Here is a 14,623-nt window from a genome sequence, read left to right on the forward strand (position 1 = left end):
CTTAGACACTTTCACTCCATCCTCAAGTTCATCGAATGCTGATTCGACGTTTCCACTGCTGTTAGACGGAGATTATTACATTTAATGCAGTTCACTCGTGACGTCAATGGCAGAGTGACGGTGACTGCAGAGGTAGTGCAAATAACTATACCGTCGCCCAAACTGCTACAAACCCTGTGTTGTGCCTCACAGTCGAAGGAAGACTGACTTGCACTCTTTCGCTGATGTACGCCGTGATAAGACTCGTCCGACGGTAGTGAACCTTACAAACATATAGTAGTCGAACAACATACAATTCAGGCAGTGGGGAACTCAGGTTTCGTATTTATTGATCGACTGAATGTTTCTCTTCACCGAGAACTATATAACATCCCATTATCCAGTATTCAAGATTTGTAAGCGTTGTTGATTAGTATGACTGACGCTGTTTTAGCTCTTAGCAGACATATTCACACTATTTTCTTCAACCACTGTGACTCCATTAAAAACAAGATGCTCTGGGTTTTCTGTTTGGGTTCCTTTCTTCTGGTTAGAAACTCTACTACAGCACGGTCTTTCTCACGCACCGACGTAGTTACGTTACGCATCGCCATGTCACAAGCTTCAGTTCGGAGCCCTCTACCGCAGAGGGTTGTACTTCGCGTCAGCGGCGCAGGAAGTCGACCGAGTAGTATGTATGACCTGTAACACCTCAACCGACGTTAAAAATATAGTAAGAGCTCGGAGGCATTACTTTTCAGCACACTCTCGCATTCTCCTTGGCTTTCTTACCGCTCCAACTATCGTGACGACTCTAGTTTTCGACACCTTTGCATCATAGTCATGTGGAAGTTGAAACATTTAATTATCACTAACACAGATACAGACAGAGAATCGAAAAACCTTTACTCGTGTCTCTAAACAGTTACTGCAGCAATTTCTCGAGTCGACTCACGTAATATTTACCACTGATATCTAAGGAGGTGACTTTAATTTATCCACGATATATTGGCGAAAATACAGTCCGGAGGTACACATAAAACATCATTCAGATTTGTGCTCGTCTCATTCTCTGAAAATTATTTGAGGAGTTAGTTCATGAGCCTACGCGAATAGTAAATGGTTGTGAGAATAAACTTGACCTCTTAGCAACAAACAATCCTGAGCTAATAAGGAACATCAAAACGGATACAGAAGTTAGTAAAGACATCGTTGTCGTAGCGAAACTGAATACTGTAACCCCCAAATCCTCCCAAAATTAACAAAAATTACTCCTATTCCGAAAAGCAGATAAAAATTCCCTTGACGCCTTCCTGAAAGACAATCTCCACAATGCAAGTGTAGACCAGATGTGTTTTTAATTCAGGGAACTAGTACCGAAAGCAATTGAGAAATTCGTACAAAATAAATTAACAATCGAGGGAACTTCTCCACATTGTTACACAAAACGGGCCAGACAATTGTTGCAGAAAGGGCGAAAAATGCATGCCAAATTTAAGCGAACGCAAAATCTCCAAGATCGGCGATCTTTTACAGAAGCTCAAAATATAAGGCGGACTTTAATGCGAGATGCTTATAACAGTTTCCATAACGAAACTTTGTCTCGAAGCGTGGCGAAAATACGAAGAGATTCTTGTTGTACGTAAAGTATGCCAGCGACAAGACATGGTCTCTGCCTAATCTGCCCGACACCGATGGAAATATTCCAGACAGTAGTGCTGCCAACACAGCCTTCCGTAATTCCTTCACTAAAGAAGACGAAGTAAATGTACCAGAATTCTAACGAGAACAGCTGCGAAAATGAGTAACTTGCAAGTAGATATCCTTGAAGTAGAGTAGCAACTTAAATCACTTAATAAAAGCAAGTCTCCTGTTCTAGAATGTGAACCAACTAGGTTCCTTTCAGAATATGCTGATGCAATAGTTCCATGCCTATTAATCATATACAACCTCTGGGTCGACGAAATACCCGTACCCCAAGACTGGAAAGTTGCACAATGATATCAATGTTCAAGAAAGGTGCTAGGAGTAATCCACTAAAATACACGTCGATACGCAGTAGGATTTCGGAGCATAATTTGTGTTCCAACACCATGAATTACTTCGAAGAGAACCAACCGTCTATTGACACATGGTCAACACGGATTTGGAGAATACCGTTCTTGTAAAACACACCTAGCTCTTTACACACACGAAGTGTTCAGTGCTATTGATAAAGGATCTCAAACTGATTCCGTTTTTCTAGATTTCCAGAAGGCTTTTGTCACTGTATCACGCAAGCGACTTTTGGTGAAACTGCGAGATTATGGAATATCGTTTCATTTACGGACTAGTTTCGTGACCTCCTGACACAGAGGTCACAGTTCGTAGTAATTGGCGGAAAGTCATCGAGTAAAACAGAAGTGAGTTCTGGCGTTCTCCAAAGTAGTGTTATAGGTCTTTTGCTGTTACTTATCTATATAAACGATTTAGGAGACAATCTGAGCAGGCGTCTTAGGTTATATGCAGATGATGTTGTCGTTTATCGTCTAGTAAATTCATCAGAAGATCAAAACAAATTGAAAAACGATTTAGAGGAGGTATCTATATGGAGTGAAAATTGACAATTGAACCTAAATAATGAAAAGTGGGAGGTCATGCGTATGAATGCTAAAAGAAATCCGTTAAACTTCGGTTATACGATAAATCAGTCAAATCCAAATACCCTAAATTCAACTAAATACCTAGGAATTACAAAGAACTTATATTGGAAAGGACACCCAGAAAACGTTGTGAGGAAGACATACAAAGGACTGTGTTTTCTTGGGAGAACACTTAGAAAATTCAACATATCTACTAAAGAGACTGCCTACACAACGCTGGTCCGTCCTCTTTTGGAGTACTGCTGCGCGGTCTGGAATCCTTACCAGAGAAGATTAACAGAGTACATCGAGAAAGTCCAAGGAGGGCAGCAAGTGTCGCATTATAGCGAAGTAGGGTAGAGAGTGTGACTGACTTTATACACGATTTGGAGTGGTCGTCATGAAAATAAAGGCACTTTTCGTTGGGGCAGAATATTCTCGCGAAATTTCAATCACCAACTTCCTCCTCCGAATGCGAAAATATTTTGTTGACGCCGAGCCACATAAGGAGAAACGATCATCATATTAGAATAAGAGAAATCAGAGCTCACACGGAAAGAAGTAGTTGCTGGTTTCTTCGACGCGATTTTCGAGATTGCAACAGTAGAGAATTATTGTGAAGGTGGTTCGATGAAACGTCTGTCAGTTACTTAAGTGAGATTTGCAGAGTATCCGTGTAAATGTAAGAAAGAATATTTCATAGGATATTGTAAAACAGTCTTCGATCCTTTCCTTTTTTCGAAATTAAATGTTCAGACATCATTACGTTGTAGTACCAATTCGATTGCACAAACCTGAGAACATCTTGCGTTTTATCAACTAGAAGTTGAGCTGTAATATTTCTTTCTTACGCTAATATTTTTCCTGAAAATATCAATGGAAAATAAGTGAGAAGAGCAGAAATAACTTTGTACAAAAGCGGAACTAGTCCATAGTCAGAAATGTGACATTCGTTTCATCATAACCTCAATGTATTGACTGTATATTTCCCTGCCCTTCTTTCTTCTCTCCATCCAGATTTTTGTCTATAGTTGTCCAACCATCTCCCATGCTGCCACCTTTCTCCAGTCACCATTCTCCCCCCCCCCCCCCGCCCCACCACCACCACTCCAAGAGCTGACAAATATCTCTCCTTCAATTTCTCTACGTGCAAGTCACATTCGTAAATTACTATAGACTCACAAGGGAAATTAGAATTATATATTAATATTCAGCTGCTAACGTGCGTTGATATGTATCGACGGGGACAAGTGAAAATGTGTTCCCCAACCGTGGCTCGAAACCGGCATCTCCTGCTTACATGGCGGTCTAACCACCTGAGCCACCGAGGGCACAGAAGATAGTGTGACTGCAGAGACTATCTCGCACACGCCTCCAGCGAGACCCACATTCTCATCTTATATGTCCACACACTACATTGGTAGTGTCCCTACCCAAAAGGGAAAAGTATCAGTATATAACGTCGCGCTGGTGACGAGGTCATAACAGTCTCGTCCTCTTTCCTACTATGTGTAATGAGCCTTATTAAACGATTTATTCCAGTTATCCATTTAAAGACTCTGTATGAAGCAACGCTGGTAACGGAGAGTGTTTCGTGATGTACTGAAAGCTAATTAATGAACGTGAAGTCTTGGAGCCCCGCCCAAACGACAACTGTTGCTCCGGATTCTCTCATATTTTTTCGGAAGAAATAAATTCCTCAGGCATCAAATTGTAACCACTACGAACCTCAAATAATGAAATTATTTTGCCCTTGATGCGTGTTCTGAAATACGTGCTGTCAAGCGGCTGCCCCGTGGCTGACACGCAGCTACGCAGCAGCCCCCCAGGATAAACGGGACAGTTGGAAGCTGACACAGCAATAACGTGACGCCGTTTCGGGCGAATTCCCTGCTCGTATACTGCCGTGACAATAGGGGAAAATAACGAATCCTATGCAAAGAGGAGGAAAAATTATCGCAATTAAAAAACGTTACAATGATGGGAGTGAAAAACAAAGGAGACAAATGATGGTGCCGGCTAAGGTATTCGTTCACTTTTTTATGTTACAATGTGACTTGTTTGGAAGCATGCACGGGTTCATCCAACATATTAAAATTCATAAATCTATCTGAGACACATGATTCTGTACTGTGGGACACACTTTGAGGAGTTGAATACCATCCCCACTTGATTAATGGGGTACTGATGTACTTTTGAGCGGAATACAACAGCTATTCTCTGTGGCGTGGATTCGGTAGGTCATTGGTAAGTTTTCGGAGATACGTTGCGCCGCACGTCTACGCACTGAATATTTGATCAGTTGAACATCCGGAACCGAGGAACATATTTAAAGAATAAAAATCCACTTCGATTGCAAGTAATTTTCTTAATGTATTCCATGACCGGTATGGAAGCTTAAAGCTTCATCTCCAGGTGCCATCAAATAATTAAGCGTCCACCTGTACAGTTGTGCTCATGTGCGAACCGTAAGTAATACACTACTATCACCATCATACCGACTGAATTAACACAAAACTCAAACCACAAACCTTCATGAAGTTAGTATATCTCTGAGCTGACAAGAGGGACCGTCAGACGTGTTAATCACTGATCTTCACGTCTCTCAGGTAAGTTGTAGATGGACCGGTCCTGTCTAACTGCGTAGCGGCTTTTAATTCGACGGCCCTAGATCCTGATGTTTAATAGGTACGATCTATACCTTTAATGATCGTAATGTTGCGACCACGCGAGCGTAGCGCAGCGGTTAAAATTTGCGAATCCTCTGATGTTTTCACGTAATCTATTCGGTAACAGAATACGCATTTGAAGAAAATTTGCTGTGATTTAACAATAGAGTAAAACGAAAGTGAGTATTTTTGAATAGTTTTGCATGGCATATAGCATTTAATAATATTATGTATGGTGAAATCGAAAAGACAAAGAGAAGGTACACATAGGGTTTGAACCTGTGCCATCAGGCTTTTAGCCGTGTACCATGCATACTGCCCTAGCTCGCTTGCTTGGAACGTTATTTGCGTTACACGTAGAGGAAGTACGCATAAAAATTCATCATTGATTTTCTTGGAAACAAGGGGCTGTCGCATGAAAAGCCGGCAGCCAGGTACACAGGGCAGATTCCTGCACTACACACCTGTCTCCTCAAAATCCAAGGTTAACAGATCTGACGGTTCACTTGTGTCATGTGTTCTAATTTATTGCACGTATTTCGATTTTCGTTGATCTCTTGAAAGTTCAGAAGAAACAGCTAGTCTCTACTCCCACACATCTCCTAAGTACTGGAGTCATGGAATAGGAAGTAGATGTGTATGTCAGTGGAACTGATTTGGTAACGGTTGAAGAGATGCTGGATGTTGACTAGTATGCGGCAAGAGTGGTAAACCTTGTTGTCATATCCTACATGACTGGCCTACCAACCTGCATACTCGAGCAGCTGACACCACGGAAGATATGAGAAATATTTGTTAGCTGACCTGCCTGCTCCTCTGATCTGTCAACCACTGTAAATGTCTGAAATGCTGTAGAAAGACGTATAGTTTTATAGCAGTCTGTAGCCTGCATTCTTCACGAAAGAACACTGAATGTGTCTCGGGCACGAGCCACAATGATGGACTTCATTTGGTACAGGTTATCTGGTGAACATCTCCACGATGTTTAGCAAGAATCGGGCTGGAGCTTCAACCTGTAACACATTCCATTTCCATCAGTGTATCTTGATAATCTAAAACGAGATTCAGCTCGGTTTTGAAGTTCAAAATTTGTTGAGAAGTATTCAGAATGATACTTACAAATATACCTCTAAGTACTGGAACTGCCGCACACAGGACGAACGCTTTGCGTGGCTCTGAATGCACCTTGACCCATGGTCGTTTCGCAACGCACGCGACACCTGCAGGACGCGTAATGGGCTGCTGCCTCGTGGCGTAACCTTAGCTTCGCCAGAGTTCGGAGCATTATAAAAGGCACCCGATACAGCGGTCCGACATCACAGTCTTCCAGGCTTCCACGTACAGCAAGCCCAACGGCAGACATGAAGGTGAGTTCTTAGCTTCTCCTCCCTTGCCTTGGTGTCAGCGGCAGTGTCCTGGCTTCATCGCATTTACATATTGGACAATCTATATACTGTTGTTCCATTCCGTGTACAAATTCCCACGTTGCCCCTGAAGTTGTTTACGAGCGACGTTGAGCAGTATTTTACGTTCTGAATTTATTGTTGAAATTATGTAGATAATTTCAGTTGTAAACCTGCCTTGTTACAGGGCACCCTAAATATCAGCGGATTCAATGTTGCGTTTGGCGACAGATTTTGCATTTCATGCACATGATAGGATATACTTAACGAAAAAAAAAAAAAAAAAACTGAAAGTGAGATGTAGGATGTACTAGGTGACGATGAAGATCAGTGGAAAAATTTTGCTTGGATAAGGAGTGAGCTAATTCCATATGTGTTGCTACAAGTGGCCGATCGGGACCATCTGACTGCCGTGTCATCCTCAGATGAGGATGCGGATAGGAGGGCCGCGTGGTCAGCACACCGCTCTCCCAGTCGTTATGATGGTTTTCTGTGACCGGAACCGCTACTGTTCGGTCGAGTAGCTCCTCAATTGGCATCACGAGGCGCAATGCACCCCGAAAAATGGCAACAGCGCATGACGGCCCAGATGGTCACCCATCCAAGTGCCGGCCATTTCCGACAGCGCTTAACTTCAGTGATCTGACGGGAACCGGTGTATCCACTACGGCAAGGCCGTTGCCTACATAAATTATAATTGTGCTTAAATGTAGATGGTATGCTGAAATCACGTATCTGGCATAATAATGATGCAAATGGAGACCGGAACCAAATCAGTCGAAAGAATGAATAGAGAATAGATAAAACAAATATTCTTCCTAACAGTATTCACAGGAGCGAAAGGACAGAAAATGTCCTTTATAGGTGGAAAATGTCCTTCCAGGCATTAAGTATTAGTATGAAACTGCGAAAATAGTTCGCAGTGGAAAGCGATTGAACCGAAAAAAGTAACTGTAGGTAAAAAAAACCTCTGCAATGCTTCTTTTCCGCTGCTTCACTCTACAAAAAGCAGCAGAACACTTCTTGTTATTACTGTTCATATATGCTCAATGTTAAAAAAATGTTATAAGTTTCATAATATGTTTTATCTTTCTGTTTGTACATCAGATATCCGCAACGTGTCAGGAATATAAATAGCTAAACAGCCTTGTTATCAGTGCATATGAAAATATACAAGACCGAAGTATTGAAAAAATGTAAAGTATTATCCCAGGGAATGAACTATTAGAGCAGTTGAAGTTAAAAAAGTTAAAGAGAGATGGCTAGGATGTTTACAGTACGCCTAATTGATGTTTGTTGCTGGTATGGAAGTACTACGGCAGTATAGACACCGTGTTTATCGTGCCCTAAAGATTCACTGAAATGTTTCAGTTCGAATGTTACATATAAACCAAATTTTGATAGAATTCGATTTTACCCACAAATTTATAGCAAGTATAAAAACAGAAATACCTACCTGAAATGGGAAAACATAGTCTTCTTCTTGTTCTTTATTGTAAATGGAGTTTTCCCGGAAAGGCATTTTCCATCCTGACTGAAGATGGCAAGTTAATTTTATGATGATTGAAATGATGTATTTGTTGATAGGGTGCAGAGAGAGAGAGAGACAGAGAGAGAGAGAGAGAGAGAGAGAGAGAACAATTCAAGAAACGGAAGGGTAGGAAGAGAACTATAACGAATTATGTACAAGAATAGTTAACAGATTCTATAGAACAACGAATTAAATTTAAATAAATTTGCAGATGTAACTGACATACTTCAGTACCTAGTACCGTTATCAGGATTAACAGCTTATTGAATGGAATGAAATGATGAAAAACTTTATCAAATAAGTGTCCTCTTTATCTGGCTCAAGAAACCATGATCAGGAACTATTTGAGCATCAGTCTCAAATGCTGCGATTTAAAATTTTTATACATTAATTAAATAAAAATGAAATAAAATTCAAAATAAGAAAATTGGGGAAAACTTTGACAAAATTTAGTTATGTAGTGGATAAATATTGTGTAAAATTGTCGTGGAGTGCCTCATTTGTTAACACAACGGAAGTTGGTCAAGTCTTAGGAAATTTTACTGGCGCAAAAGTGTCGCAGATATTTATAACAATTGGAGACTCTACAGTCATGTGCGTTACGAAGAATCTTATGTTTTTAGAACTAAGGTTGGGATGACCATGAACGTGGAAAACTTTCCTCCCATGTAGTTCCTATTTTATGATCACGGAAAAATGGGAGACATATCGGCTCTAGACTCGTGTCTAGTATCCTTCAACAGAACACAGATAAGGGGATGGGGAAATGATCCAGTTCTGATGTGTAGTAGAGTAGTTTTTAGAATAAAAAAGAAGGTCTAAATATAGAAGTGGTGTCTGAAACATTATTCTGAGAGTATGAACAGGGTTTGAGGAATGAGCCAAATCACCAAGAAACAGAATGCTGAACATACGGTAATGCAGCTCCACCTGTTGCAGGTGCTCGGTTTCCTGGTGGCGGTGTCGTTGGCGGCGATGGCGGCAGGGGAGGCGCCCTCCAACAGTTACGGCGCGCCCTTCGGTCAGCCTCAACCTCAGGCCCAGTTCCAGCGCCAGCAGGCGCAGCCCAAACTCAAGGCTCAACCTAAGGCTCAACCCAAACCTCAGCCCCAGCCTCAGCCTCAACAGCAGCCTCAGGCGTTCGCCCAGTCGCAGGCGCAGCCTGCCTTCTCTGCACCCCTGTCCTTGTCGCCACTGTATGCAGCGGGCTCCCCCCAATTCGGCAGACAGTTCTTCATCCCGGCACCAGAACCCTCTCGGCTGTCTGAGCTGTACCGCCTGCCCAACGAGTATGGTCCCCCACCAGCCACGTTCACGACCACCACTGAGGCCGCCACCACCACAACCGAGGTTCCCACCACAACGGAACAAGCTAACGTAAGTATCCTTGCCTTCTTTCACCTCTGTACCTTGTAATATACACATAAAATGGAGTGGTGAAGTACACTTTTAAGTCACAAGATTCTGAAGGAGTCAGGTTAGACAGAGAAATACTAATGAAGATAGTAGACCAGTATTTTTATTTGGGTAACCAAGGAACCAGCGACGAAAGATGAAGATACAGATCGCAGAATTAGTACGACGGATTACTACAGCAAACAAGCAAGTGCATACAGCGTGCAATAGCTACACAGTGTTGAAGATACTTCCACATGATAGACAAATGTGGAGAGCTGCATCTAATCAGTCTTTGGACCGAAGACCACAGCAAAAAAAACCTACCTAGAAAACCACTCGCGTTTCTTTCCTTTCAGTACCTTGTAATATACACATAAAATGAAGGAGTGGTGAAGTACACTTTTAAGTCACAAGATTCTGAAGGAGTCAGGTTAGACAGTGAAATACTAATGAAGATAGTTGACCAGTATTTTTATTTGGGTAACCAAGGAACCAGCGACGAAAGATGAAGATACAGATCGCAGAATTAGTACGACGGATTACTACAGCAAACAAGCAAGTGCATACAGCGTGCAATAGCTACACAGAGTTGAAGATACTTCCACATGATAGACAAATGTGGAGAGCTGCATCTAATCAGTCTTTGGACCGAAGACCACAGAAAAAAAAACTACCTAGAAAACCACTCGCGTTTCTTTCCTTTCAACCTTTTAGATACTTTTTTCAGATGATGTTAGCCATTAGGATTATTGGAAACTGTCAGACTAAAAGCTAATGGTTTCATATTCAGTTTGAAGTTGTAGGATTATTTCTGTTACTTATCAAACTTTTTATGGTCTGAGAAATCTCTCTATTTATCAAAACTTCTATGCTGAGCATTGACTGCAAATCAGTGTTGAAACATTAGTCTCTCCATAACTGACTGGGTAAGCCAGTTCGAAATACTTCCAGTAGGATCATGCGTAGTAAAGAACTTCCGTTTCTGAAGCAACCTAAGTTACCTTTAACTTGTCTCAGTGTAAAAATATACTTTATTTCGCAAACAGTACGTCAGATGATTAATTATGAGACAGCTTCCCACAGATAGGCCTAAGCAGCCTTCCTTCCATTATTACATTGTTGAATTTTCAATGGGTGCCTCAGTGGAGGACATTTTTGAGGAACAACAGTTCAATCTACGTCAGAAAACTGATAGTAATACCTGCAAAATTTTTTTCATGGCTGCACGTTCAGAGACCGCGAATAGTTACAATTGAAAGGAAAACAACCGTCGGTCACTATTTGTAAGAAATTAACCTGGTTTCAACACTGCTAGGAATGTCATCCTCACAATTTAAATCAAAGAATGGTCTGTATTCTATAACATGGTCACAGAAATTACATATAAGTACTACCAGTCTTTTACGCTGATTCCGTACTTATACCGTATCATACGATTTTAGTCATAATTCTGTGACCATGTTATAGAATATAGACCATTCTTTGATTTACATTCTGAGGAAGACACTCCTAGCAGTGTTGAAACCTGGTTAATTTGTTAAAAATAGTGACCGAGGGCTGTTTTCCTTTCAATTGTAATAATACCTGCATATTTTCGCTGTAATTTTTCAATATTTCTGTCCTAGGTAAACTGAAAAATTGTTGAGCAAAAAGTGCAAACTTGAAGATTCGAGTGGGTCTGTGATGTATATTCCAGCAGCGCAGTAGGGACTATACTGTCAGCGACGGTGAGGCCTAACAGTCTGAGTCAGAGTTTTAACTGGGTGCATGTATCCACCATTGGGAGTACTCCGCTAAATAGCTGAAATAATCCATTTTAGTATAGTTCTACCTTTTATAAGGAAAACACATCCTTATTACCTAAAAAGAATCAACTGACAACCAAAACGTTCACCTGTTTGGGCGTAAAGAGCATCATGTTACCTCATTTCTTTGCTATAAAACAGTACAGTCCCTACACTCACTACTATAAAGATCATTATAAAATGTGAATCTGCGATAAAGACTTAAAAGTCACCTGTACCGTACGGTGAAATCCCTCATGGCACAAAACTGAAACAAACTTAAATGTGTATCCACTCATTTCTTCCAAGTGCAGCGCTGAAAAAAAATATTAGTCTTCTCTTTGTATTGTGTATTCCACATTGTTTAATTTATCTATGTCTTTTTACCTTACAGTGCCAGTTTAAGCTCTACATAAAAGCATAAGAATACCATTCCTAATCTGATAGTTGTTGTTCAATAACGTAGCTACACCAGCGAGTCGGATCTGAAGACAAGTTTTGGAAATATGATACTTCATATTTGTCAGGTACCTTGTCATTTGTTTCGACGGAAATGTTTCGGTAATAGTGATGGACTGATGTGTGTCTGTTCAACCAGTTTCAGCATTTAAACAATATTTGGAGAGTGTTAGGTAGTCATGTTTCTCTTCCAGATATTAACATGTATCTCTATAATGACAAATGAAAACAACGAGAATGTGCAGAATGTATTACTGGATATTCGGCGATTAAACGTATACAATTTAGTCGGGAAATGGGGGTACGATATATTTTCCATGGAGGATTTTCTTTGTGAAGAATGTGAGCAACATTTGATGAACGCTCGATAAAAGAAAATTCCAAATCGAATTTCTCAGAAATGCATCGACCGTTAAAAGTGAAATCTAAATGGTTATGTGTACAGGCATGTTACTCTGTTTTGTGCACTTTCCCAGAACATATTTGAGGGAGACGATCTGCTCGCAGGAGTAAAGTTTGACGAAGTGAAAGCTAACAAGAGACTGCATCGTACAAAGAAAGTATGTTTCACTTAAAAATAATGTATTTCAAAGTGCAGGCTGCAGCTCATATGCAACACAGCCACCATCTTAAATAATATGTTTTAAGTTTTCCTTTCTTAGCATACCAAACTTTTCAACCACTCTTGTTCTTTCCTTCGCCAAGTTAATTCTTTACGTAGACCCCCTATAATATATCTCACAGACATTTATTCTGATATAAGTTGGGCATATACCTTTCATCCGTACTTTGCAGCAGCTCCTATTACCGTGTTATATGTATCTGACCACATACCACGTTTTAACAACTACATGAGGCACCTAGATTTGAAATGCTGCCAGGTTCTTTATGGTCACAGCTTGTTTTTCGATTCCATACCATACTGCACTGTTCGAGAAAGCTAGCCACGCTCCATACTAAAGACCACTGACCTACCCACAGTTCGGCTTCGCCGGCGGCCGCAACGCGGCGCTACGTGAGGCAGAGGAGAGCGGCGTGTACTACGTGCTGCAGCCGGACGGCCGCCTGCACCGCATAGCCTACAGCCACGGGCCCGCCCCCGCAGCAGCCGCCCCCACCTCGGAGAAACAGCGCGCCGCCTCCAGTGAACTGTCTGCCCTGCAGCAGCCAGCACTCGCTCCCGGATACCTGGCGCGCTTCCAGTACCAGGAGGTGCAACCAGCTGGGGCACCAATCTACACCTACGGCCAACCCGAGCTTGTGCGTGTTAACTAAACCCCCCGCGGATCCCTCCTACAGCTAATACTCAAAGCCACCAATAAGAGGCTATCTCCCAGTTCTTTTTATCTCAAACCGGTCTCCATGATAGATTGTTGTGCAGTGTCTCTATTCCAGGGAAGCGTTTCAGTGTCTGTTATCAACACAGTTTATGTCCTAAATATATAATAGGGCAATACTAACGTATATATTCCACAAATTTATCCTTCCATTCCCCACATATCCTTTCTGTATGGCTTCCAATATATTTTGCAATTTTCGTATTCAATAAATGAATGCATAATGGAAAATCACTGACAAACGAAGGTATATGTGACTATAACAAAAACGAAATGTCCACTTTCCTGTACTACATCGGTTGTGACAACTCTTACACATGTAGAGAAACTGATTACGAACCATACACAACACATCTCGCATCTCAAATGAGACTAATGTGGCAAACTTTCTTGATATTTTTATCAGTTGACATGTTAGTGTCAAGTGAAGTGAACTGATCTTTTACAAGTCACTTTGCGTTTTTAATTTGTAGCAGATGAGACTGAGTCCCAACTTTTCTGATATTACCACTGCTTTTTTGTTTTCCTCCTGTTCTTGTTGCTGTAGGTGATTTGTGTTACAAATCTTGATAGACTGTGACATTGTGTAGTACATGTAATTGAAACATTTGTTGTGAATATGTTGTATCTCCTTGTTAATTACTGATGTTATGTTGTGCACATATTAATAAAAATTTTATACAGTTGATGAAATGGAATCTCATTTATTCATCAGTGCCTTACCAGTTCTAAAACTTATGCCCCACTGCGAAAATTGGTTATTTGTGGACTCACAGCGAGACTGGAAAATATTCTAGTCATTTGTTGTGTAATTCTTGAGCGTTGCTACTGCAGTGCTTAGCTCAGAATTACATATAACTTGAAAAGAGTGTATCGACAGCCTAATCACATTTTAATCATTTAATAATTGAGTGACTGTTACCGTCTACGTTACCATATTGAAAGAGAAAAATATTTACTTTTCTCCTTGAAACATAGAATTGCAGGAAACTGAAGAAGTCAATTTCACATAACTGAATCATAGCAAAAAAATCTAGGGAAAGAATATTATGAGAAATGTTCACATCAACGACAACATCTTCGATGACAGATAGGATGTTGAAGAACAGACCCACAAACTGTAACCCATGTCTGGAACTTCCAACAGAAAATGTCTATTACGACATGAATGCGTATTATTATAGACATGAGTCAGATAATATCCCTCTAACAGAATTCTTTTCTTCTAAATACTAACAAGGACTAAATGTGCATAAAATAAACTCGTTCATCAGGATTTCGCGAAACATGAGAAAAACACTGAAGGTATAAAACAGTTACCAATGACTGAGCTTTGAATGGATGATTTATTTCTCTTTGCCTGATTTAGGGTTACTTGAAGATTGAGTCTGGCAATGAATATCTACGAAATAATACATTGTCCATTCAACAAAACAGATGAC

The 14,623-nt window shown here is 40.8% G+C and overlaps 1 protein-coding gene and 1 pseudogene across 1 annotated transcript; one reads left to right on the forward strand and one right to left on the reverse strand.

Moving 5' to 3' along the window:
* The first annotated feature begins 6,578 nt into the window (after positions 1-6,578).
* Positions 6,579-13,874, forward strand: LOC126236694 (uncharacterized). The gene is made up of 3 exons (XM_049946194.1): positions 6,579-6,636; positions 9,143-9,580; positions 12,826-13,874. Exons 1-3 carry the CDS (start codon positions 6,631-6,633, stop codon positions 13,117-13,119), a joined length of 738 nt encoding a protein of 245 aa, XP_049802151.1. The 5' UTR covers positions 6,579-6,630; the 3' UTR covers positions 13,120-13,874.
* LOC126206297 (5S ribosomal RNA) lies at positions 7,238-7,355 on the reverse strand (annotated as a pseudogene).
* Positions 13,875-14,623: the final 749 nt, after the last annotated feature.

Source organism: Schistocerca nitens, chromosome 1 (assembly GCF_023898315.1).
Source record: "Schistocerca nitens isolate TAMUIC-IGC-003100 chromosome 1, iqSchNite1.1, whole genome shotgun sequence".
Classification (NCBI taxonomy): domain Eukaryota; kingdom Metazoa; phylum Arthropoda; class Insecta; order Orthoptera; family Acrididae; genus Schistocerca; species Schistocerca nitens.